Source organism: Python bivittatus, unplaced genomic scaffold, assembly GCF_059951505.1.
Source record: "Python bivittatus isolate LINGU-HERP-01145 unplaced genomic scaffold, Pbiv_v1 ctg000020_np1212, whole genome shotgun sequence".
Classification (NCBI taxonomy): Eukaryota; Metazoa; Chordata; class Lepidosauria; order Squamata; family Pythonidae; genus Python; species Python bivittatus.
In genome coordinates, this window is record NW_028277030.1 from 57,949,663 (window position 1) to 57,972,266 (window position 22,604).

At 38.0% G+C, this 22,604-nt stretch overlaps 1 protein-coding gene across 1 annotated transcript; it reads left to right on the forward strand.

Annotated features, from left to right (window-relative positions):
- The first annotated feature begins 45 nt into the window (after positions 1-45).
- Positions 46-21,852, forward strand: QRSL1 (glutaminyl-tRNA amidotransferase subunit QRSL1). The gene is made up of 11 exons (XM_007425428.3): positions 46-184; positions 6,169-6,328; positions 6,944-7,042; positions 8,356-8,452; positions 10,863-11,039; positions 13,142-13,317; positions 13,418-13,530; positions 15,930-16,122; positions 18,931-19,048; positions 20,154-20,359; positions 21,504-21,852. The coding sequence occupies exons 1-11, from the start codon at positions 149-151 to the stop codon at positions 21,713-21,715; spliced, it is 1,587 nt and encodes a 528-aa protein (XP_007425490.1). The 5' UTR covers positions 46-148; the 3' UTR covers positions 21,716-21,852.
- The last annotated feature ends 752 nt before the right edge of the window (positions 21,853-22,604 follow it).

Genomic DNA, 22,604 nt, shown 5'->3' on the forward strand with positions numbered 1-22,604 from the left:
GATGCTTTAAGCTCCGAGCCAATCAGCGATCTCAATGTTAGAAATGCTTACCAAGATGGATGCACACATGAGTGCCTTCCCATAGCATCGATAACAGATTCGTGTGGCGAGGAAGGTCTGCGGGTCCTTTGGAATCTTCGGTCCCGGGATGGCGGGGAAAATGCTGCGCGCGTCGCTCCGAGAGGTACGTCGCTTTCTTGACTGCTCCGGTGTTGTTTCTGTCTCTAGATCTCCAGGGTTCGTCTTCTGCGTTTGGGGGAGGCGCTATTCCTTTCTCCGCGATGCTCCAAGTATAATTAGTGTGCAAAGGATAAAAATCCAGAGAATTCAGTACTTTCGGTATTGCATTGCGGTACTCTGTTTACTGTGTTTCTGGTGTTTTTTTTTTTAGGTTGCTGTTGTAGTAAAGCTAGGCTAACGGATGCGGGTGGCAGAAATCCAGTTGACCACTAGATGACAGCAAAGTGATATGGAAAACTCAGATTCTGTTGCTATCTAGTAGTTCGTCCGGACTTCTACAGGCCAGCCTGCAATCTTGGTAGTGCAAAAGAAAAACATGAATGTCACTAGTCTTTTTTAAAATTTTATATATATATATATATATATATATATATATATACACATATATATACATACATACATACATACATATACACACACACACACACACATACACACATACACACATACATATATATATATATACACACACACACACACATACATATACATACACACATATACATACATATACATATATATACATACATACACACACATACATACATACAGTATTTTTAAATAGATACATGTGCTTAATTGATACTTACATCAGCATGATACAAGTACCATAGTTTCTCACTAAATCCACACAAAATAAACCATCTATTTATATTTACATAAGAGTGCAACCTGTACAGTTTATATAAAAGTAACCCCCACTGAATATAAGGAGGCCCTTCATGCATGGGATGGTGCCATTTATAGGTATATTATGCCTTTCTTAATGTACTGATAATATTATATTCATGTTTGCAAACACAGAGACTACCACGTCATGGTGATGTTATGATTTTTATTGAGAATATTTATTAGTATTTGTAGTTAAAATGGAGCATTAGGCTAAGATCGCAGTGGGGCCTACTGAGTCTACAATTTGATCCACCAAAAGCAAGAGAAATTTTAAAAATCTATTCTAGAACAATCCAGGACGTATTTGAATACTTCTCTTGTAAGAGAGCCTTCTTTTGCGGAATATGTCAAAAAATACATTCATTCTTTTTTAAACAAACAAGTAAATATGGGGATTCTGCCATTCTGTTAATACTCTGGAATGCATTTATTTGTGGATCATTTATTCCTATTGCCTCAGCAGAAAAAGACTTATAAATTTTAATCTTATACAGCTGGAAAAGATGGTTAAACACTCACTTTTGCCTTATGCTGAAAATTCCACAGATGAATCCTATCAACTATTTATAAAACTTAAAGTTAAAAACAGAGGCTGCCACATTCAAAACCATTTGAATATTCTTTGAAAGGTATTAATCAGAAGTATTAATCTGGAAAGCTGGAAAGTTATTGACTCACAAGTTGAAACAAAAACCAAATTTTATATCTGGAATTGAGGCCAATAGTGATTATTTATTTATTGAAACAGAATCTATCCATTATTGGGGGGGGTTATATACTGATGTATATAAATTGGAGACAACAGCAACTAAACAGCAAATTCATTGAAATGGAAATATTAAAATGGAAAAGATCTCTCAGGAAGATAAAAAGGCCTGACATTTCAAGAAATTATAGACACAATACAATCTATGAAACTGAGGAAAGCTCCTGAACCTGATAGATTTCCAGTTGAATTGTTTAGGATTTGTATAGAAGTCTTGTAGAAGTATTTATAAATAATTGTAAACCTCTGTAGTGTTAGAGGTTTACAATCAATCATTTGATCATTCTATATTCCCTCCATCATTTTGTGTGGCCTGTATTGTAGTAAAATTAAAGCCTGAGAAAGACTCTGTCAGATATGCCAGTTATAGACCAGTATCTTTGCTTACCATGGAAACTAAAATGTTGACTGCAGCATGAGCCAAGAAGCTACAGAATGTAATATCATTGATAATTTATTTATTTTGATCTGGACTGATAAAAAAATAGACAAGTGTCTGATAATATCCATTTGTCAACTGATATTTTGGAGATTGCAACAGATAAATTAGAGCTGGCTATTTTAGTCTCATTGGAGTTTGAAAAGGGCTTTGTTATGGTTCAGACTGAGTTTATGAAGTGTGGTCTAAGAAGAAGATAATAATAATAATGTGTTAAACTTGTATGCCACCCAACTCTCAAAGACTCTGGGCAGCTCACAACAATCAAAGTAATTACAGTAAAACATAAAAAAATAAAGGGAAAAAGATGACAAGTGTGATGAAGAGAGACATCTCACCGTCCCTTGCCAAAGCCTTCACAAAGCTAGGCCTTCACGGCTGTTCTAAATAACAGCAGAGTGGGGGCCATCCAGATCTTGGGGGGAACTTTGTTCCAGAGGACATGCACTGCTACAGAGAAGGTGCACTTCCAGGGTCCTGAGAGATGACATTGTTTAATCAAAGGAATCTGGAGTTTCATGCAGCCATGCAGGATCAAATCAGGCAGATGTTATGGGGGCAGGTAGTCCCTCAAGTAACAAGGCCCTATGCCATATAGGGCTTTATAGGTAACAAACAGCATCTTGAATCACACCCAGAAGCAAATTAGCAACTAGCACATCTCGCAAAGCAGAGGTGCTACGTGGGCATACTGAGGCATGCCCATTACTGTTTGCGCTGCCACATTCTGGACCAGTTTAAGCTTTTGGATGGTCTTCAAGGGCAGCCTCATGCAGAGAGTATTGCAGTAGTCAGGCCACAAGGTGATTAAGGCATGAGTGACTGTCTGAAGGACCCTCTGTTCTAGAAAAGGGTGCAACTGGTGCACCAGATGGAGTTGTGCAAAGGGCTTCCTAGACACAGCTGACAGCCGTTCTTCAAGCAGGAGCTGTAAGTCCAGGAAGACCCCCAGTTTGTGTACCAACCTTGAAGTGGGAAGTACAACTCCATTCAAGATCAGAGATGGAATATCTCCAGATCTGGGCAGTTCAGACACTCATAGGTACTTGGTTTTGTTAGGATTGTCAGATACAGTTTCTCCTCATCCAAACCCTCACAGCCTAAAGGCACTGGGTCAGAACCTTGGCCACCTTACTTGGCTGCCCCAGGGTTGAAATATGCAATTAGGTATCATCATCATACTGATGATACCAAACTCCAAACTGGCAGATGACCTCACCCAGGAGACAGAGTAGATCTCTGCGGCACCCTACGTAGGAGGGGCCTGGGGATTGATCTCTCCTCCCCAACCAATACCAAGTGGAACTGGTCCCAGAGAAAGGAAGAGAACCACCATAAAACAGTGCCCCCAATCCCCAACACATGGATCTGGGGCAGAAAAATACTGTAATTGATGGTATTGAAAGCTGAAGAGAGATCAAGGAGCACAAGGCTGGATGCTCCATTGCCATCCTGGCTCCACCACAGGTTATCGATAAGTGCAACTAAGTCTCAGTACTAAATCCCAGCCTGAAACCCAACTGAAATGGGTCTAGATAGTCCATTTCCTCCAGGGTTCTCATTGACCACAGACTGGCTACTTTCTTAATAACCTTCCCCCAAAAGGGAAAGTTGGAGACTGGTCAGTAGTTGTCAAAAACCATTGGGTCCAAGGACAGCCTCTTGAGAAGGGGGCACACCACTGTCTCTTTCAAGGCAGGAGGTGCCACCTCTCTTGAAGAAAGACTGACACCACGGCATGGACCTAACTATGTGTCACCCCATTAGCCACTTTTACAATCCAGGAGGGGACAGGTAGCCTAGCTGAAAGCACAGCAAACCCTCTCCACTTCCTCAGGAGCCACTGACTCAAACTCTTCCCAGATCACACCCCCAGACTGAGCCCCAGGCACCTCAGCCTGCTCTGCCTAGTCAGAGTCCAAGTCGAAGTAAATCTGAGCAACTTTATTCACCAGATAGCTTGAATAATCCTCACAGTGGCCCAATAGATGTTCTGAGGGGCCCTCCCTACTTAATAGGAACTGAGTTACCCTAAACAGCACCGCTGGATGGCTATCAGCAGGCGCAATAAGGATACTGCCCTTAACACTATGAGATAATCCCTAATATGCACTTTTACCCTTGCCTGGTCAGACTCACTTCGAGTTTTCCTCCAGTGGCACTCCAGGCGTCTCTTCTGGCACTTCATCTTCTGGAGCTACTCAGTAAACCAAGGTGCACTCTAGGATCGGCACACCTGGAGAGGCTGCATAGGAGCAATACACTCCAAGGCCTCAGCCACCCACCCATTCCAGGCAGCAACTAGGGCCTCAGCTGAACCGCCCACAGATCCTCAAGGAAAACTCCAAGCTCTCTCTAGAACCCCACTGGGTCTTGTTGATTGGGTTACAATTTGATATCTTCACATTATGGCTAAAGTAATTACAAATGGATTTGTTTCTTGACCATCAAGTTATATTGTGGTACCCGTCAAGGATGCTCTTTGTCTCTTACTGAATACTCTTGGAGAATATGCAGTAATGACAAAATTAACAGCATATATTCATAATAGAAACTGACCAAATTTAAGCAAGAATGGCTTCCATATATATCACATATTACACAGCAAGGCAAATTTAAGCATTCAGAGCATGGTTTTTAAAAGAGGAAAACGAATTGACCAAAGAACTGAAATAAATACATGAAAACATGTAAGTGTTTATAAAGATTGTATATATTTTTCTGAAATAAGAACTTTTTTTTAATATTGCCCTCTTTGGGCTTCTTTACAAATATGTAACTTCTCTGAAATTAGTTAGGGTCCAAGTATATTAAGCAGGTATCTTCCTTTCCAACCTATGAAAGCTGCTATACATGTTTCGTTATTAATAGGTAAGCAGTTAAGTTTTGATCCAGATTCACACGAGAAATTGACATTGTGAAATTACCTAAAGATGAAGATAGTAGAGAAGATGTTCTGTTGGAGTACCTGGACCAAACAAGGAATAAATACCTTCAATCGCTTGATTTATAATGGTTGTTTTCAGGACTTGGAGAGATTGTGTTCTGAATATGATTGACATATAAATCTGCTTGGTAATATTGTTTTTAAGCTTTGTACACAACCCAGAGTCACTTTTGTGAGATGAATGCCATATACATTGTTTAAATAAATAACTATATGAAACACATACTGACTAATATGGTCCAAACGCTTTAGCAACTTCAGAGATACCTGCAGTCTTAGGACCCTTGAGGGATCAAGCGCTGCAAATGAAACTAACAATTTTATGAGGATTTTTTTTTAAGAATGAAGTTACATATCTGAACTGTGGAATGAAGATGGAATACCCAGTTTTGGGTAGTCTAGCTTTTAAGAAATATAAAATATATTTCTTGTGATTTAAGAAAGAAATTAATTCATCAGAAAATATTATTTTGTGTCTACTCCTCAAAGAATATTTAAAAAGGGTTGGACATCAGATTTTTTGGCTGGCATTGCAAGAAATTTGAGAGTTGTTTAGCTCATATGATTTAGTCTTGTCCTGCCATAGCTTTGTTTTGGTTTCAGATGTAACATATGTTAATACAACCTTGGAAAGAAATGTTAAGGTTAAAGATGTAAATGTGATGTTAAACTTTATTCTTAAAATATAGTTTATGAAGAGCTTTGGTTCTATTGACCTTGGGGCTCAGCAAAAAGAATAATCTTACATAAATAGAAACTTATCCTTCTGGTACTATGGAATGAATTCAGGATATGCATTTGTTACCTATTTTTTAAAATTTTTATGTTCTAAAAATGAGAAGATGAAGCATTACGTTTCCATTTGGTCTAGATTTTATGATACATTTAAGGCTTGAATTAATTCTTTATTGATACTAAATGGATATTATATGGATGTTTTTCTTTCTTTAGCTGTTTTTTCCCCTTTCTTTCTCTATTGCTGTGCTTAATGTATTTTAATCATCGCAAGGTATATAGGTTCTTTTCTCACCATATAGCTACTACAGTACTTTTTCTGTTCATGTTATAGTTGTTTCATTCCTTTTTTCTTCATTGTCATTTCAGATTTCTGCAGCACTAAAGAAAGGCCACGTGAGTTCAACAGAGCTTTGTCAGAAGTGCCTCTCTTTAATAAAAACTACCAAGTTTCTTAATGCTTACATAACAGTAACAGAAGACATAGCATTAAAACAAGCTCAGGCATCGGAGGAGAGATACAGACAAGGTAAGATATGTCTACCAAATAGTTGTTCTTTCCTAAAATTGATAATCTGTGATCATAATATTTTTTCCTCAAGAGAAATAATTAATAATTATCATAAGAAATGTTCCACTGAGTTATTTTATTTATACAACAGATAAATCTCAGTTTTGTTTGTTTATAGCAACATTATTTTTCTGTGGTTTTCTGAGTTTGTAAAGCACCCACACATATTTGCTGGTTTAGATGTTGTTATACTCCACATGAAAAGTTTAACATGTGAGAGCAGGCAGTTTTTAGATTAGGTGTTGTGTTTTCATAGATACTCATATATCTTAGAGAGAGAATTTATTTTTGGACCTATGTATCAATATGGAATTCCAAAACAATTTAAACCTTTATTTTTACCTAGAGTTGTAGATCTAGTTCACACAACAGTAAGCCATGATGTGTCTTGTTTGTATTTAGCATGACATACAAACCCAAGAATATGGCTTACTGTGATGTATGAATCAAGCCATTACGTCTTAATCAACATATTGTATTTTAAAAATCCTTGTTTACCATTACATATGAAATACTCCTAAGTAACTCTGACTAAACACTGATTTAATAATTCTTGTACTTTCCATAATGAAGGTCAGCCACTGGGTGATTTAGATGGTGTTCCTGTTGCTGTGAAAGACAACTTCAGCACTGCTGGTATTGAAACAACATGCGCATCCAAGATGTTGAAAGGTAAAGTTGAATTTTTTAAGATAAGCCCACACTCTAGATCTCTGATTTTTAGTCTCTTACTGAGCAATTGTCTCACATTAATCAAAGGGCTCTAATTGTGAAGCCTTTTATAATTCTGATAGCAGTGCCAGAGTCTTGTCACAAGTTCATCAAATTCAAAATAATATTTTTCTACAAATTTTGAATGAATATGTAATGGAAAAAGGTAGGAAAAAAATTCCAGTGGAATTAAAAAGAAAATGCACATCTTTGCTAGTTGTCATTTGGCCACAAAATGCAGCCCTTCTAATTTTGGGGAGTTCCAGACAAATTTTCCAGTCTTCAACTGATCAGCATGGTCAGTAGGTAAGCAGGAAATGGAGATCTCCATTAACAGCAGGATACCAAGCAATTAAGTCCCAGTACCATCTAATTTGGAACGAAATTGCTGATTTCCTGATGCCACTGGCAAGAGTGGCTCTTGAGGGTAAAAGCTTTTTTGTGTAGAAACATGGGAACATAGAAAGCTGCCTGCCATTGAGGTAGATTAGTTAACCTAACCAGTATTAACTATGCGGAGTGGCAGAGATTCTCTGGGCTTTAGAGAGGAGTTTTCTTCGTCCCTGTCTCAAGATGACAGATTGAAACTGGAGTCTTGCAAACCATGTGCCTTACTAGTGTAGTCTGCTTGGAAAGACTCCTCCAATTATATTTTTTGTTCCAGACAAAAACTTGCTGCTGTTATGTGGTTGTTACTGCAGGCCTTGTAAGTATCAGTGGCATCTGCCTGCGTATGGAATAGCTCCACCAGCAGAATTGAATCCCTTTTCGCAACCTCTCCCCATCTGTGTTTTGTAGGAAGAAGAGGAGAGGAAGGTTCCATTGTAAAAGCAGAAATTTGTTCGTGTGATGTGGGAAGTAGTTCAAAGTACAACACTGATTTTATACATTTCGTTGCCCTGCTAGGCAACATCTTCAGTGCTAGAATGGAGTGGGGTTTGCTCTCTGTTTATATACAGTAGCTACTGTATATAAACAGAGAGCAAACCCCAGCCCATTCTAGCACTGAGGATGTTACCTTAGCCAGGTAACGAAACGTCTGCAAGAAAACAGCCAAGCTCAGAGAACCCCAAGGGCTCCGCAGTTCAACCCTGAGCTACACATATTCTCTTCTATTGATACTGATTTTATAGTTTATCATTATGAACCACCTTGGGATTTCTTGACTGAAGAGTGATAATCAGATAGATTAATAAAATGCAGCCACAATGGTAAAACAGTCTTAATTATTAAAAGATAGAGTCCTTAGCCAATCTAGTATTTACATTTTTCAGGTTATATCCCCCCATACAATGCAACAGTAGTTCAGAAATTGCTGGATCAAGGAGCTGTGCTGCTTGGAAAAACAAATCTAGATGAATTTGCTATGGGGTAAGTTGAATTAAATATAATTCAGCTTCATTGTTCCAAGGCCTTCAGTGTTCAATATTTCTGCTTAGTTGCCAAAGTCATGATGATGGCTTAGAAGCTTACATGGATCAGACCAGCTCCCCTTATGCCGATGTTGGGCAGACAGATTCTCGCCTGTCTATTTAATCATATTGAAAATGTATGTATGTATTTATCATGTGTTAGATTTATATGCTGCCATTTCTCCAGGAGCTCAAGGCAATTTACATGGGGATCTCCTTTCATTTTATCCCAAGAACAACAACCTGGTAAAGTGGATCCCCGGGAGAAATTCACTGGCCACTGTCACCAATATGATTATGACTTCAGGCCTAGGTTCACTGCCTAGCTGCCTAAAGAACCTAGTGAGAGACCTGGATCATGCCAAAGGTATATCTACAAGGGCTGATGTGCAGATCTGCAAGGGGCGTTTGGCTTCAGTGGTGATTAGAGAGGTGCATCCCCTGTGATAAGGTGGTTGGTTGCTGGTATGGCGATAAAGCAAGTGAAATTGGCTATTTCATTATAAGGTAGGCCAACTGAAAGTGAGGGGAACCTGGAGAGAAGGAGAGGGTTTGAGAGAGGAAAGAGGTAGTTGACTGTTGAGCAGGGCACTGACAGGGCTTATGGCAGTCATTTTGCAATTAAGCAAACAAATTATACCTTATATTATCTGTTCATACAATGTTATTGTTAAAGAAAGTTTTAATGGTTTATAATAATTGGATCTTGTGAGTAAATGAGAATATACAGAATACAGTAATCCTCCACACATTTAAGAAACTGTGTTTCGAAGAAGAGCTGATAAGAGAGGAGATGACTTCAGTGCAAGAACTCTTATGTTTATCATTTTGGGTGATTGCATGACATTTTAAAGTACATTTATGTATCTCCAGAAGAAAAGGTACAGCTTTTAACATGGTATCTTCTAGGCCAGATTTTGCACAAAAGAACGTCAAACACAAGTTTGATATCAGGACACAAAACAAAGGCAAAGTAATAGCAAGTCACATTAGCCTCCGAGGACATTTCATTACAAATCTCAAAGTAGCCATCTTGAAAAAAAGAAACTTTGCCAACACAGTTGTGTGTGAGATGACTGAACTTACCTATATCAAATGGCTATCTCTGAAGGTCTAACAAACAATGGATTTTTAACAGATTACAGTGGTTAATTAATTACTTGTGATCTGTCTCACATAGAAATATCTACATAACCACCTCATCTTCCCTCCCTTCCCCTACCCACATTGTCCCGGTTTAAATCCTAGATCACTTTAGCCACTCTCTCAAATCTGATGATAGATGTAGCTCATGAAAGCTTATGGGCCTTAATAAAATGCATTAGTCTGAAAAGAAGTTGTCGGACTCCTGATTTTTGATCAAATGAGACTGAGTTGTGAAGCACATGTCTGTCTCCTTTTAAGAGGAAAGAGATGTGTCTCTGTCACTTCAGTTGCTCAGCTTTGCAGCCCATTGTCAGTGTCCTCTGGAACTTGCTAAAGCTGTCCAGAAACCTCTTCTAGATTTTACACATGCTCCATGGCACAAAGGCACATGCTGCAGGAAGACTCCTAAGCTGCTTTGGTAAAATGTGCCTCTGGTTTTTGTGTGGCTGGACAGGGTGGGGGGGATCTCCTCACAGCCTTCTCCAGCAGTACCTCGCAAAGCTGGAACAGGCTTCTGCATAGGCGCATCAGCTGCCCAGAAGCCTCTTTCTGACTTTTGTAAGTGTCAGGGGTGAGAGATATGGGGAAGCCTTGAAATGACACAAGTACTTCGTCAAGCCAATCCCATTGCCTCTGCTTTGAAGAGAATCATGTTGCCTCCATGAAGCAAAACTCTTCCTCAGATTTAAGCTGTCTTGCAAAGGCCCAGTATTGAACACAATGTTTGTTTAGCTTAGTGGCCAAAATGTAATATTTATCCAGTGAGGGTTCTGTTCTGTGACTGGAAACTATTCTGCTTAGCAGCAGATACAATGATCTTGAACACTAAAGGATGTTAATGGCTACAGAAAAAGCTCCACAATCTAGATTCAGGATACCCTAGATGGGTTCAAACCATGATTTGCTGAATAAGACATAATTGGCTGGATTTTCACAAATGTTAAGCCACAAGTCATGGTTTACAAGTCACAATGGCTGGACTCATACAATAATCAAGAACTCTATTATGGATTTCATGAGGTGGAAGCAAATTATTTTGAAGGGCTTCCAGTTGGTTAAATTTTAATGAAGCCCTTGATTCTGTACCATCAACATGTGACCACTGACTGAGCTATATGATTCTGTTCTAGAGCAGGTTTTAAATGTTCTTAAAAGGCAAAACATGGCCCACTTGTTCATTCATAATTCGTTCTTAAAATTTCCTTTTGGCTTGCTCATCTTAGGTCTGGAAGTACAGATGGGGCATTTGGGCCAGTTCGAAACCCCTGGAGTTACTCAAGACAGTACAAAGGAAAATGTGCACCAACATCCTGTGCTCAACCTGAGGATGCCAGCTGGCTGATAACGGGAGGGAGCTCTGGCGGCAGTGCTGCTGCGGTATCATCATTCACATGCTTTGCGTAAGGGGATTTTAGAATGCTGAATTTAAACATCATAATGGCAGAGCTAAATGTTCGATTAGTATCAGCAGTGCATTGCGTCCTGCTCAAATACTGTTTCAAGTTCTTTCCATTTTTTCTAGGGATCACCAACCTTTTTTGGCTAATAGACGCATTTAGAATTACAAGAGTGTGTCGTGGGTACTCTCACAAAATGATTGATACAGATGACCAGTCACATAAGACCGGTTTATCCAAAGGCAACAGAAGGCTTGGGTTGTAATCATCTTCCACCTTATTTTCTATTTTCTAGGAATTCTTGCGGGGTTCATGGAGGCATTGTTGGAAATACAACTTATGTTTGATTCTTGTACTGTGCTTTGCTTTGTGACATGCTAACTTCCATTCTCTTTTTCACTAAAATAATCTAAATAAGATCATCTCAGCAGAGAGAACGATGGGCACCAAGGAACATATTAGTGAGCAGATAGTTGGTCTCAGGTACTGTGTTAGGGATGCAGAATCTATTGTGTATGGACAGGAATTGAGAAAGAGAACATAGTGATGGAATAGGTCCAGTCTTATGTTCCAAATACCATCTTAAATAGTATTCTGAATATTTTCTGTCCTCTAAATCTGAGTACTTTATGTTGCTTTGAAAAAATTATATATGATCAGAGGAGGAAATAAAAAAATGTTTTCTTTGAAATGTACTATGGGATCAACAATAACTCCAATAGTTCAACCCCACAAAAATGAGAGGGAATTTTGATTCAGGTTAATCTGTAATATTTCATCCCTTATAGCAAAATACCATTGTATCTTGGTTTTTGAATAGAATAGTCCATACTAACGCTCTTCAAACCTTGTATTTATTCTAAATTTCCTATCTATGATGAAATTAATTATGTTTTTTAAAAAGCTAATAATGACACCTAGGTTTGAAGTTTATCTGGTTCTCATTATTAAGATCTAAGCACACGGTAACTTCTATCTCAACTTCTCTCTAAATCAGAATGGCTTCTAACTGTTCAATTTTGGCTTGACTGGGTTCACTATATATTATTTCTGAAGAGTTGAGTGTTGATTTAGAACAACGTTATTCTTATATATAAGTGAAATTTAGGTAGCCTTTATTGTGTGATATATTTGTAGCATGCTCTTTTTCCAAGCCACTCAGAGCCTTTAATACATAGTTTTTAGATGGTCCCTTCTAGTGGCATTGAGTTGAACCATATTGAGTGATCTGAAAATGAGGAGAGACTTTTACTACAGTACTGACATAGCCGCATTGCTTAATTTCTTCTTGCTAAGTAGGGATTATAGATAGAAAAAATTGCTTCTGATCCGTCATTTCACGAGGAGGATGCCTTCACTAGATTAGTTTTGCACTGGACTACAGTTCCCATAAATCCTAACAATTTCTGTAAATCCCAATGGTATAGGTATAATTTAGACAAAATTATTTATCATTTGCTTTCTTATGCATTATGCTTTTCTTTTAAATCCAGCTTTACAATCTCTTGTTTAAGGCCTGAAAATAGTAAAGGGACCACAATATGGTTTACAGTTAGTTCAGTTTTTATTTTTAAGAATGTATTGTATATTTCTAAAATTGTACAAATGAACTGAGATACATAGGAGAATAAGGCCAAATTATAATGAAATTGAAGATAAATTGGAATGCAAGTATGCCTCTTCTGTTAGCTGAAAGATGAATGGTCCAATGCATAATCTAAAAATTATTTATTGGACACAACACATTTTAAGTGTATCTTGTCTATTTCAGCCTCAGCAGATGGCAATACCTGGGCAGTCTTGCCAGGTCAGGCATAGTTAGCTCTTGGATAGGAGGCCATCAGTAAATTTCAGAGCAGCAGGGTGCAATGAAAATAAAATATATATATGTCCTAGAAGAAGGCAGTGGTAAAGCACCTGTGTACTGTTGTTTAGAAAACTCCATGAAGTCACCAGGAGTTAAATAGAAGGAAAATTCATTCATTCATTTGTTCATTCATTCGTTCATTCTAAAATGGCTTTCAGAAACAGATAGAAAAGGAGAACCTAATGGGATGCAGTTTTGTGTTTGCTTCTGATTCCCATGTTTTGTTACTCAATCACAGGGCTCTGGGATCTGATACAGGAGGTTCCACACGAAATCCAGCCTCCCTCTGCGGCGTTGTCGGTCTGAAGCCCACCTATGGCCTCATTTCCCGCTATGGTCTCATTCCGCTTGTGAACTCGATGGATGTGCCAGGCATTTTAACCAGATGTGTTGATGATGCAGCTGCTATGTTAGGTACAACAATTATATATTTCCTTAGGCATTTGTCCCAAACTAGTTTAGTTCACCAGGTCTCCTTTTCTTGTTATCTCATGTGCCGTTCCATTTCTTTCAGGTGTCCTTGGTGGGCATGACCCAAAAGATTCAACCACAGTGCAAGACCCCTTTTGTCCATTTCAGCTACCTAACTTGATAGACATGAAGAATTTTTGCATTGGGGTACCTAAGGTAAACTGGTGTATGATTATGAGTCTACTAAAATTAAAATGTGAGCATATCCTGCTACCTTTGATTCATGTTTTCCGCCTACAAAGGTAATAAAGCCAGTATAAAAGATAGAAAACCTGTGCCTCTCCAAGCCCTGAAGCTTCTGCTGGCCTCAGTTAAGGTGATGAATAGTAAAGGGTGGTGGGAGTTTAATGGGAATTCCCTAACACAGGTTCTCCATTCCTAATTTAAGGAATACAACATTGAATGTATTATTATTTGGTATCCAGTTTTGTGCTGATCGTCTGTACTGATTCAGCATCATTTGCTGAAATGAAAGTGAAATTTGGGCTTTTTTCCCCCTTTATGGCAGATGTGTCTCCAAATATTACTAAAGTTCCCAGCAGCATCAGGCACTACTGGCAATGGTGATGGATGCTGGAAGTTGTAGTCCACAGTGTCGGGAGAGTCATATGACCATCTCATATTTCAGGAACAAAGAATATGTACTGCATGTCTGCCACCCAAATACTTTGGAGAGGACTGTGAAATCTTTGAATAATTGTATTGAGATAACTCCAAATATCTTTCTGCCTTCTGAAGGGATACAAGCCAGTGTGGTCAAGAAAAATATAAAGAAAACATGTGGCATTTTTCTTTCAAAATGTTTTTTTTTCCTTAAAAAAAAATCTGTATTTCAAAACCAAAACTTTGGTATTCAGAACTGCTGTTTATTTTTTTAGGTAATTCTGGATATAAGACCAAAGCCTATGATTTATAACTTTTCCATTCACTACTTAAATGAATTGAGAATTGAAATTAGGGTTTTTTTAAATTTATAAATATAGATTTCTCCAAGGGCACTCCAGACCTAGAGAATACCACCTCCAGAATTCTATCTCCAGAATCTCCAGCCACATGGTAATTGCTGAGAATGATGGGAACTGGAGTCTGTATACCTGGAGAGTGTCTAGATTGATGAATGCTGTTAAAAAGAATTCACTGTACTGTTACAGAAAGAAAACCATGTGGAATTAATGAGCGTGGCATTGGCTGTTGTTAAAAACATATTCCTTATTTGATGAAATAAGGAACATAGCTGAAATGACAGCTTACTTCTGTATAGCATGTATTTGCTATTATTACTTCTACAGAATAAATGTAATTTTCTTCAGAGTTATCTGTTACAACAAATTAAGAGGCTGGCACTGGGCCTGATAATCGTCTAACAGAAGAACCTAATTTAATATTAAATGCTTTGTAAATTTCTACTGTTTCTAGTTAGCATGTATTTATTTGTTTAACAAATTTATATAGCTGCCCATCTCACAAAACCTGACTGGGCAGTATACAATACATAAAAACAATAAACATCATAAAACACTAAGTAAAAACAGAAAAACAGAAAAGATAAAAACTCAAGACGGCGGGAGAGGCAACCATCCCTTAACATCACATTATCGTCTTGCCGGCTCACCAGGGGATCCCCAAGGTTGATGGAAAAACCACATCTTGAGGGCCTTCCAGAAGGCAACTAGGGATGGGCCCAATCTCACCTCAGGGAGAATGACCTGCCATAGGGCGGGGGCCACAGCAGAAAAGGCATGCCACCTGAGTCCCACCAGATGTAACTCCTTAGTAGATGGGACCTGCAGCATACCCCTCCTGCTCAACCTGATGGGATGGGTAGATGTAACAGGGAAGAGGCAGTCCCTCAAATATGGGCTTGTGTAGGGTCAAAACCAGCACCTAGAAGCAGACTGGCAACCAGTGCAGCTCAGAACAGAGGTGTAATGTGCACCATCCTAGGGGCATGCATAACAGTCCATGCAGCTGCATTCTGCACCAGCTGAAGCTTCCCCATACTCTTCAAGGGCAGCCCCCTGTAGAACACGTTACAATAAACCATTCCAGAGGTGACCAGGGCATGAGTAACTGTGAGTAAAACCACAGTTTAGAAGATGTATACTCTTCTAAAGCTTTTTAATTTACATCGGGGCTTATAAAATGTCCTAGAACAAATTCTTAGCACTGTTTGTCATTCATTCCATACTTATAATGACAATTGCTATTACTTAACCTCATCATCATTCTTGTTCCCTGAGCAAGAGCTATTACCCATCTTATCCCAGCATTTCCCAGTCATTTCACAAAAATAAGTTGACTCTGAGGTAGGCTGCAGTTTAATATCAGACTAAGGGCCAGACTCAGACACATCTTAGCTGCCCTGTATAGAAAACAGTCCCTAATGCAGAATATAATCCAGAGAGAAATTTCACTCTCGGTCCCACAGAGGAGCTTGCATTGTCATCCCACAATCCCCTTGAGTATTTTTGACATCATCAGATCAGACGAACCCTGTGAAATGCTGCTGGTTGTACATAACATTCTGCTTTGTCCTCCTCTCCCCTCCTTCCAAGGAATACAGCGCAGCGGGATTATCTAGTGAAATTCTAGCTGTGTGGTCCAGGGCAGCTGACCTCTTTGAGAAAGCTGGGGCTAAAGTGATGGAAGTGAGCCTGCCCCACACTGCCTATTCCATTGTCTGTTACCATGTGTTATGTGCAGCTGATGTAGCTTCTAATATGGCTCGATTTGATGGTCTGGAGTATGGTAAGCCTTCTTTCCATGGAATATTAAGCCGTCTCTTAAATATTCACATTTACTGTATTTTCAACCAAGGTCTATGTAGTAAAACTCTTGATAGCAAAGGATAGTATATTATAAAGAATGTTGGTTCTTCAGTTGAGAATTTATTTGGCAGTATCGGGCCCTGTAAAATATGAGTTCTAGGCCATGCCTTCATTTGCAACCTTCTTTCTTCTAATGACTTGTTCATCTGCCTAATCCTAAGGAAGCTTGCCAGGTACAGCAATGTGGCAGTGGTTGCATTCACACAATGTATAAGCCCTAAACCATTATTTATAAACAAAAATAGCCAGTTACACACAACACAGTAAACCAAAGTCAAATCAATAATATCATGGCTTAGTATGGTATGTGAGAGAGCCAGTTTGGTCTAGTGATTAAAGGACTATGAACAGAGAACCCAAGTTCTAGTCATTCCTTTGGCCTACCAGCTGGGTGACCTTGGGCCAGTCACTCTCTCTTACCCCTAGAAAAGACACAATGGCAAAGACATGCCTTGTAGTTGCCAAGAGTCAAGTACAATTCCAAACCCCCAAAAAAGTGTATGAACCAGGTAAGAGAAACAGCTATCATGTCATAATGTAGATAATGCCGGTCCACATTATGCATTTACTAAAATCCAGTGCTGACAAGCAGTCAATCTACTTTGTCAGAATTGAGAAGAACTGAAGAACTGAAAGCATCTTTGTCAGTCTTGTGTTACATTTTTTGAAAGAGGAACATATTTTCCTGCAAAAATTTAATAATAATTCTTGATTAAGTATTCCCTAGTCCACTCAACTTGAATCATTCTGTCATGTGCAAAAAGTTGTCATGAAATGCCTTTTGTGGAAGTTCAAAGATTGGTTGAGTCTTAGAGTCAACAGTGAATAAAATCAGATTGTGGTTGATAATGCAGGAAAGTTAAACATTTCAGCAGGAAGAACCTACATCTCCTTACTCTTGTACTGAAACATTTTATTAATGTGAGTAATGTTCTGAGACAGAGGCAGATCCTGTTCCAGGAAGCTGTACTGCAATCTCTTTTTGTTTAAGTGAGCCTGATATAAAAATAATTCTGATCATGGATTTTCTGATAATTTGGTACTCAGCAGTGACAGAAATAATTGGAAATAATGGCCTCAGAAGTTAGGAGAAAAGCGGTACCACGATACAATAGGATTAGAGAAGAAATGCTCTGTGGTAACCTGTCTTGGACTATCTCACTTAGGCATAAAAATAGAGAATATTTAGAACTGGGCCAATAACCTAGTTAGGCCCTGCTAACTTGAGAAGTTTCAACTGTAGCAAGCTGCAATAGTAGACCATTCTGCATTCAGACTGAAAGCCAAATGTGTTTAAATTTATCAACCTGCATGAAAAGAAATGTTTGAGCTTTTTATGTACACCTGTCTGTGAATCATATCACGTAGCATGAGGATAATTAAATAAATGAGGATCCACTAATAAGTTCCAGGGAAACGCACAACTTATCAAGAGTGAGCCAACTCTGAACCAATAATTAAATAAATGTTTAATTATAAGGACTAAGTCTGTGCCAAAGACTTTTTAGATCAAGAAAAGTCTCTCACTGGATTTAATTGAGGCTTAATGAATGGTGGAAATTTCTTTATTATGTTTTTGGAAGCATGTTTTTGTTTTGAGGGAAATGTTGTCTAATCTGTGTCCTTTGAGGAATGATCTGATTGCAACAAAAACTACATAGACTATTCAGCTCAGCTGTGATCCTGTACTCAAGGCTAACTGATGAGGGAATACAGTGTTATTGAAGCAACTTTGCACTTCTAGATCAATGAAAATCATTCTGCTTGATATCATTTTCCCTCGTGCTTCTTAAGTTTTCTGAGCACTGAAATACTGTCAATTCAACACCTTGACCATCAGATTCCTGTTCCCAACAGTAGACTGAAGAGAAGAATGACAAAGCTAGGAAATATTGTTTGAATTCAAAATATTTATTTCAATTTATAAAACACTGCATTGCACAATTGATGTTACAAAACCATTGTTTGCTTGATGCTTTATGGTGTTCTAATTTTTGGCATACTAAATTCTAAATGTTTACGAAATAGCACAGTGATTGTCATGTGATAAAATATGGAGTCCTAGTATATGTAGAGCTCTTTTATACTTTTTTAAGGGTTGTATATTGAATTATTTGAGAATTATTTTCATGATTTACATTTTTGAACAGGGCTATGGAAATTAAATTTAATTTGATGATCACATTTGGATTAAACCAAAATATGATTAAGCCTATTTCTTGTTCATTTATTTCACATTTCTTTTTGTCTATGTGGAAAAACAAAGTAGGAACCAAAGTTCTAGACAAGCCTGGATTTCAAATCCTGGTTTAAAGTTGGCATAAGCATCCTGGCTTGTTTCAGTATATTAACTATAGCTTTCTAGGTAAGGTATAAATGGGAATTACACTTAATTGTAGCTCTCTCCATCATTTTCCTTCTTCTGCAAGAATCAGGAAAAAGAAACAGACATAAAAAGGTAACATTCTAGATGTCTTTCGGGGAGGATTTTGGTCTCTTTGTACCATCCTTTTTGGCCCAGGAATGTTTGGTGAAGAAGGTTCAGCTCAGGTTTTCTAAACATCAGATGGCAGCTGTTAAACCCACGTGAAAAGTTTAGCTTTTGGGTTGACGAAGTATAAGAGTATCAGTCTTTGACAGCCTTTTATGCTGAATGGGATCATATAGTTGCAATAGCTTTGAATGGTTTGGGGATGTATTTATCAACTGCTGATTGCTTCTCCGTCAGGACATCGCAGCAGTGCTGATCAGTCCACAGAAGCTTTGATTGCAGCAACACGCCGGGAAGGTTTTAATGATGTTGTAAGGGGAAGAATTCTATCAGGGAACTACTTCTTGCTAAAACAGTAAGTTCGGCACATTTTAAAGCTCAAACTTACAAAGCCAGCATTTTATTTGTTGTTCAGTTAAGGGAGAAATTACTCATGGTGCCCAGATTTTTTCATTTTGTTAAAGCAATATTATGATTGCTGATTTGGTTTTTGAAGTAATACATGCCAAAATGCTTATATTCTAAAATTCTGCATAATCCAGTAGGTCATTTTGTTTTTTTCTTCCCTTTGTTCCCTCTTTGATAAGAACTTGTTTTATTTGTTAAGGGAACTCTAACATTACTAAGTCCTTCCCTTGCAGCTCCATTAAGGTGACTGAATAAAAGGAATCTTCAGTTGAATTAAAATTTATATCCAAAAAGTTATTTTATATCTTTAAAGAGGGATGCATGTAGTTCCTAATCCCCTAAGTTCACCCATTCTTTTAATAAAGAACTTGCAGTCCTCCAGATATTACTAAAGTGTAACTTCCAGCATCACTAGTAAGCAGAGCTAATAGTGATCATTGCTGGGAGCTGAAGTTCAGTAACATGTTCTCTTTCATGTATAGGGCTCAGCTGCATAGATGAGTGATGCCAGATGGTTAGAGATGGCCTGATAATGATAGAAATCATCTAATAGTCCAAGATCTGGGGATGTCCTATTAGTTAGGGATTTGGGGAACTGCAATATGAAAGTATCTAGGGGGCACCAGTATGGAGAAGGTCCAGAAGTTGAAGGAGATAGTCCGCTAGCTAGCTGGAAAAATAGAATATATGTGGCACCATAGTTGAGAGAAACATGTGCTACAGGTTAAGGTTCAGAACTATATATCAAAGTACAGTAAAATATTACTTACCTCTGCAGTTGATGCAGTGCTTGTTACAGTATTTTATGTCTATCTTTAGCAATAAACTTCACTTTTCAGACTGTGCGTTAAAAGGAATGCTGCCCTATTGACAAGTTGAGGTCCGTATCACAATGTGTTGACTCATGATTTTGTTTTAGCAATAGCTTCAGAAAAACGAATGTCCTGCTTCAATTTATAGCTACCTACCACTTGCCTAGCTAGCTGGAAAACTAGAATAATGACTCACTTTACATTTCTGATTCTTATGGGACTTCCTCCCCCTACCCTTAGGAATTATGACAATTATTTCATCAAAGCTCAGAAAGTGAGAAGACTCATAGCCACTGATTTTGCAAAACTCTTCCGTTCTGGTGTGGATATTCTGCTCACCCCAACTACCTTGAACCAGGCTATGTCATATCACGAATTCATCAAGGAAGACAACAGGACTCGCAGTGCACAAGATGATATCTTCACTCAGGCTGCCAACATGGCTGGTAAAAAAAGTAGAATTTTATAAAACTGTTTTAAAGATACTCTTTATTTCTTGAATTAATCAGTTTCAGACAGCAGTTGTCTTTATGCAATACTATGGAAGTTTCCAACCTGGTCCTTTAAAAAAATGTATTCACTATAGAGTTTCCCATCATGACACTGTAAATGGCAGCACAATAGATGTGATTAACCTTGATATCGGTGCCTTCCATTTGTAAAAGGCCCAAAAGCTTTTCAAAGCAGTGCCAATCGGCATGCCTCCGAGCTTAAGTAGATCCCTATATTAGGTCAACTGAAAGTTTGCAAAATAATGTTTGCTTTTCCAATTTTTCAAATAATCTTGATCAGGCAAAACAATTAAAAATCCAAAACAAGAGGGAGGGAGGAAATAGGTAGTGATGCTTATGCCATGAGGAGTTTTGGAGCGATATGTGGATTGTATCAAGGACAACAGTGGTATTTGGTTACACCAATACTTTGCCAAAGCTTGATCTATGTATGATTGTGTCTTTGAGTATCTATAATTAAACGGATTGTCTAAATTAGTAAGTATGGGCAAATAGATAAGTGATTGGTTTAAGCTGAATTTACCCATTTAGTAAATTCTAGCTCTGCTTAATAAATGGGTAATTTGTTGTGATGAAGCCCACGTGGAAACAAAATCCAAACATTTTCAGGTGATTTTTTATGTTAATTTATCGAAACAGGACTTAATGGATCGTGAATGAGAAATTACATTCAGTATATTTTGAACTCTCATCTAAGGGGCATAATTATGAATGGTTAGGAAGGGCATTTGAACTTTTGGATGATGAAACCTTGCTCATGCCTCAGTAAAGGGCAGTTTACATCAATCGTCCATATTCATTCTATGACACTGAAAATCTGGAGTTAAATCATTATATTTAAATATCTAACCTTTATGAGTGGTTAGCAATGCCTATAAAAGAAAAGGAATGTTTTAAGAAGGAGTGGAGGTTGTTTTTTAAAAATGTGGTTAGTTAATTATAGTTTGAGAAGCTACAAAGCTAGATTAAATATTTGCCTTGAGAGAAACAGCGCGAGAGAGATGCTTTTGCTTTGATTTTACTATTGTACTGTATGTTCTTATCCAACAATGCAAAGGAAGGTTTGTTTGTCTTTCAGGGCTGCCAGCTGTAAGTGTTCCTTCAGCCCTCTCAGGAAAAGGCTTACCGATTGGACTGCAATTTATTGGCCGTGCTTTCCATGAGCTGCAGCTTCTCATGGTAGCCAGATGGTTCGAAAAACAGGTGCAGTTCCCTGTCCTAGATCTAGAAGGAATCATGGACCCTCTTGATACTGTGTCTCACCAGGAGAAATCAGCATTTTTTTCATGAACTATGATGAGAAGCTTTATTATTTATACAGTCAAAAGGATTTAGAAAAGCACAAAGCTCTGTGTATCAAAGCTTTCAATGTACTATTTTTATAAATGAAACTCTTCTTATTAAAGACTAAAATACAAAGTTAAATTATCCAGATATTTATTGGGCAATCACACTTTTCAAATTTGGAATTGGTAGTTTCTAAATCACTGTTAAATAGAAGGCTAGTAGACTTTAATAATACAGTAGTTACATTTCACAGATGATTGCTAATGTGGGTGAAAAAGATTGACGTTCTGTCTATCGCTCAAAAGTGCTAGGCAGGTGGGCATCATGTGTGGGCAAAATTTGGATTCTTAATTTAAAAAGCTATTACTGCAAGGAAGATTTAAAGAGGAATGCGAATATGATTATCAGGTCAACCTGGCTGAACTTCAGGTAAGTTGGATGTCTTGCAAATTTTTTGATGAAGGGAAGATGCTTGCTTCTGTGATCTTCAGCTCATTTAGTTAGAAGCACGTTCCACTCTATTTTGTAAGCTGAGCATTAGAAAACCATGTAAGTGTAAAGCCAGCAATTTAATCAGATTGGCTGCAGTGTTCAAGTAACCCTGTTTGTATTTCTTTCCTCATTTTAAACGGAGACTCCAAAAGCACCCCCCCCAAATTAATTGCTTTCTATATCAATTTTGCCCTTCCGACATAGACTCTTTTTTTCGTAATCTGATTTGTCTTTTCAAACCATATTTGTCAGCGCTGGCCTAATATAATATAATCATTATCTTCGAGTCCTGCAAAATATATTTCTTCTTCAAAGAAGTAGCTTAAGTACACATGGACAGGACAAGTCATTAGAACATACTGAAAGTGTGTTTTACTTCCTTTTTGAAAATGAACCACTC

What these genes read in the sequence shown, in the direction of transcription:
- QRSL1 (XM_007425428.3), top strand. Translation starts at nt 149, where the DNA reads ATGGCGGGGAAAATGCTGCGCGCGTCGCTCCGAGAG. An exon ending in CTAGATGAATTTGCTATGGG is followed by an intron (nt 8,453 to 10,862) that starts GTAAGTTGAATT and finishes TGCTCATCTTAG; the next exon opens with GTCTGGAAGTACAGATGGGG. An exon ending in ATTTGATGGTCTGGAGTATG is followed by an intron (nt 16,123 to 18,930) that starts GTAAGCCTTCTT and finishes CTTCTCCGTCAG; the next exon opens with GACATCGCAGCAGTGCTGAT.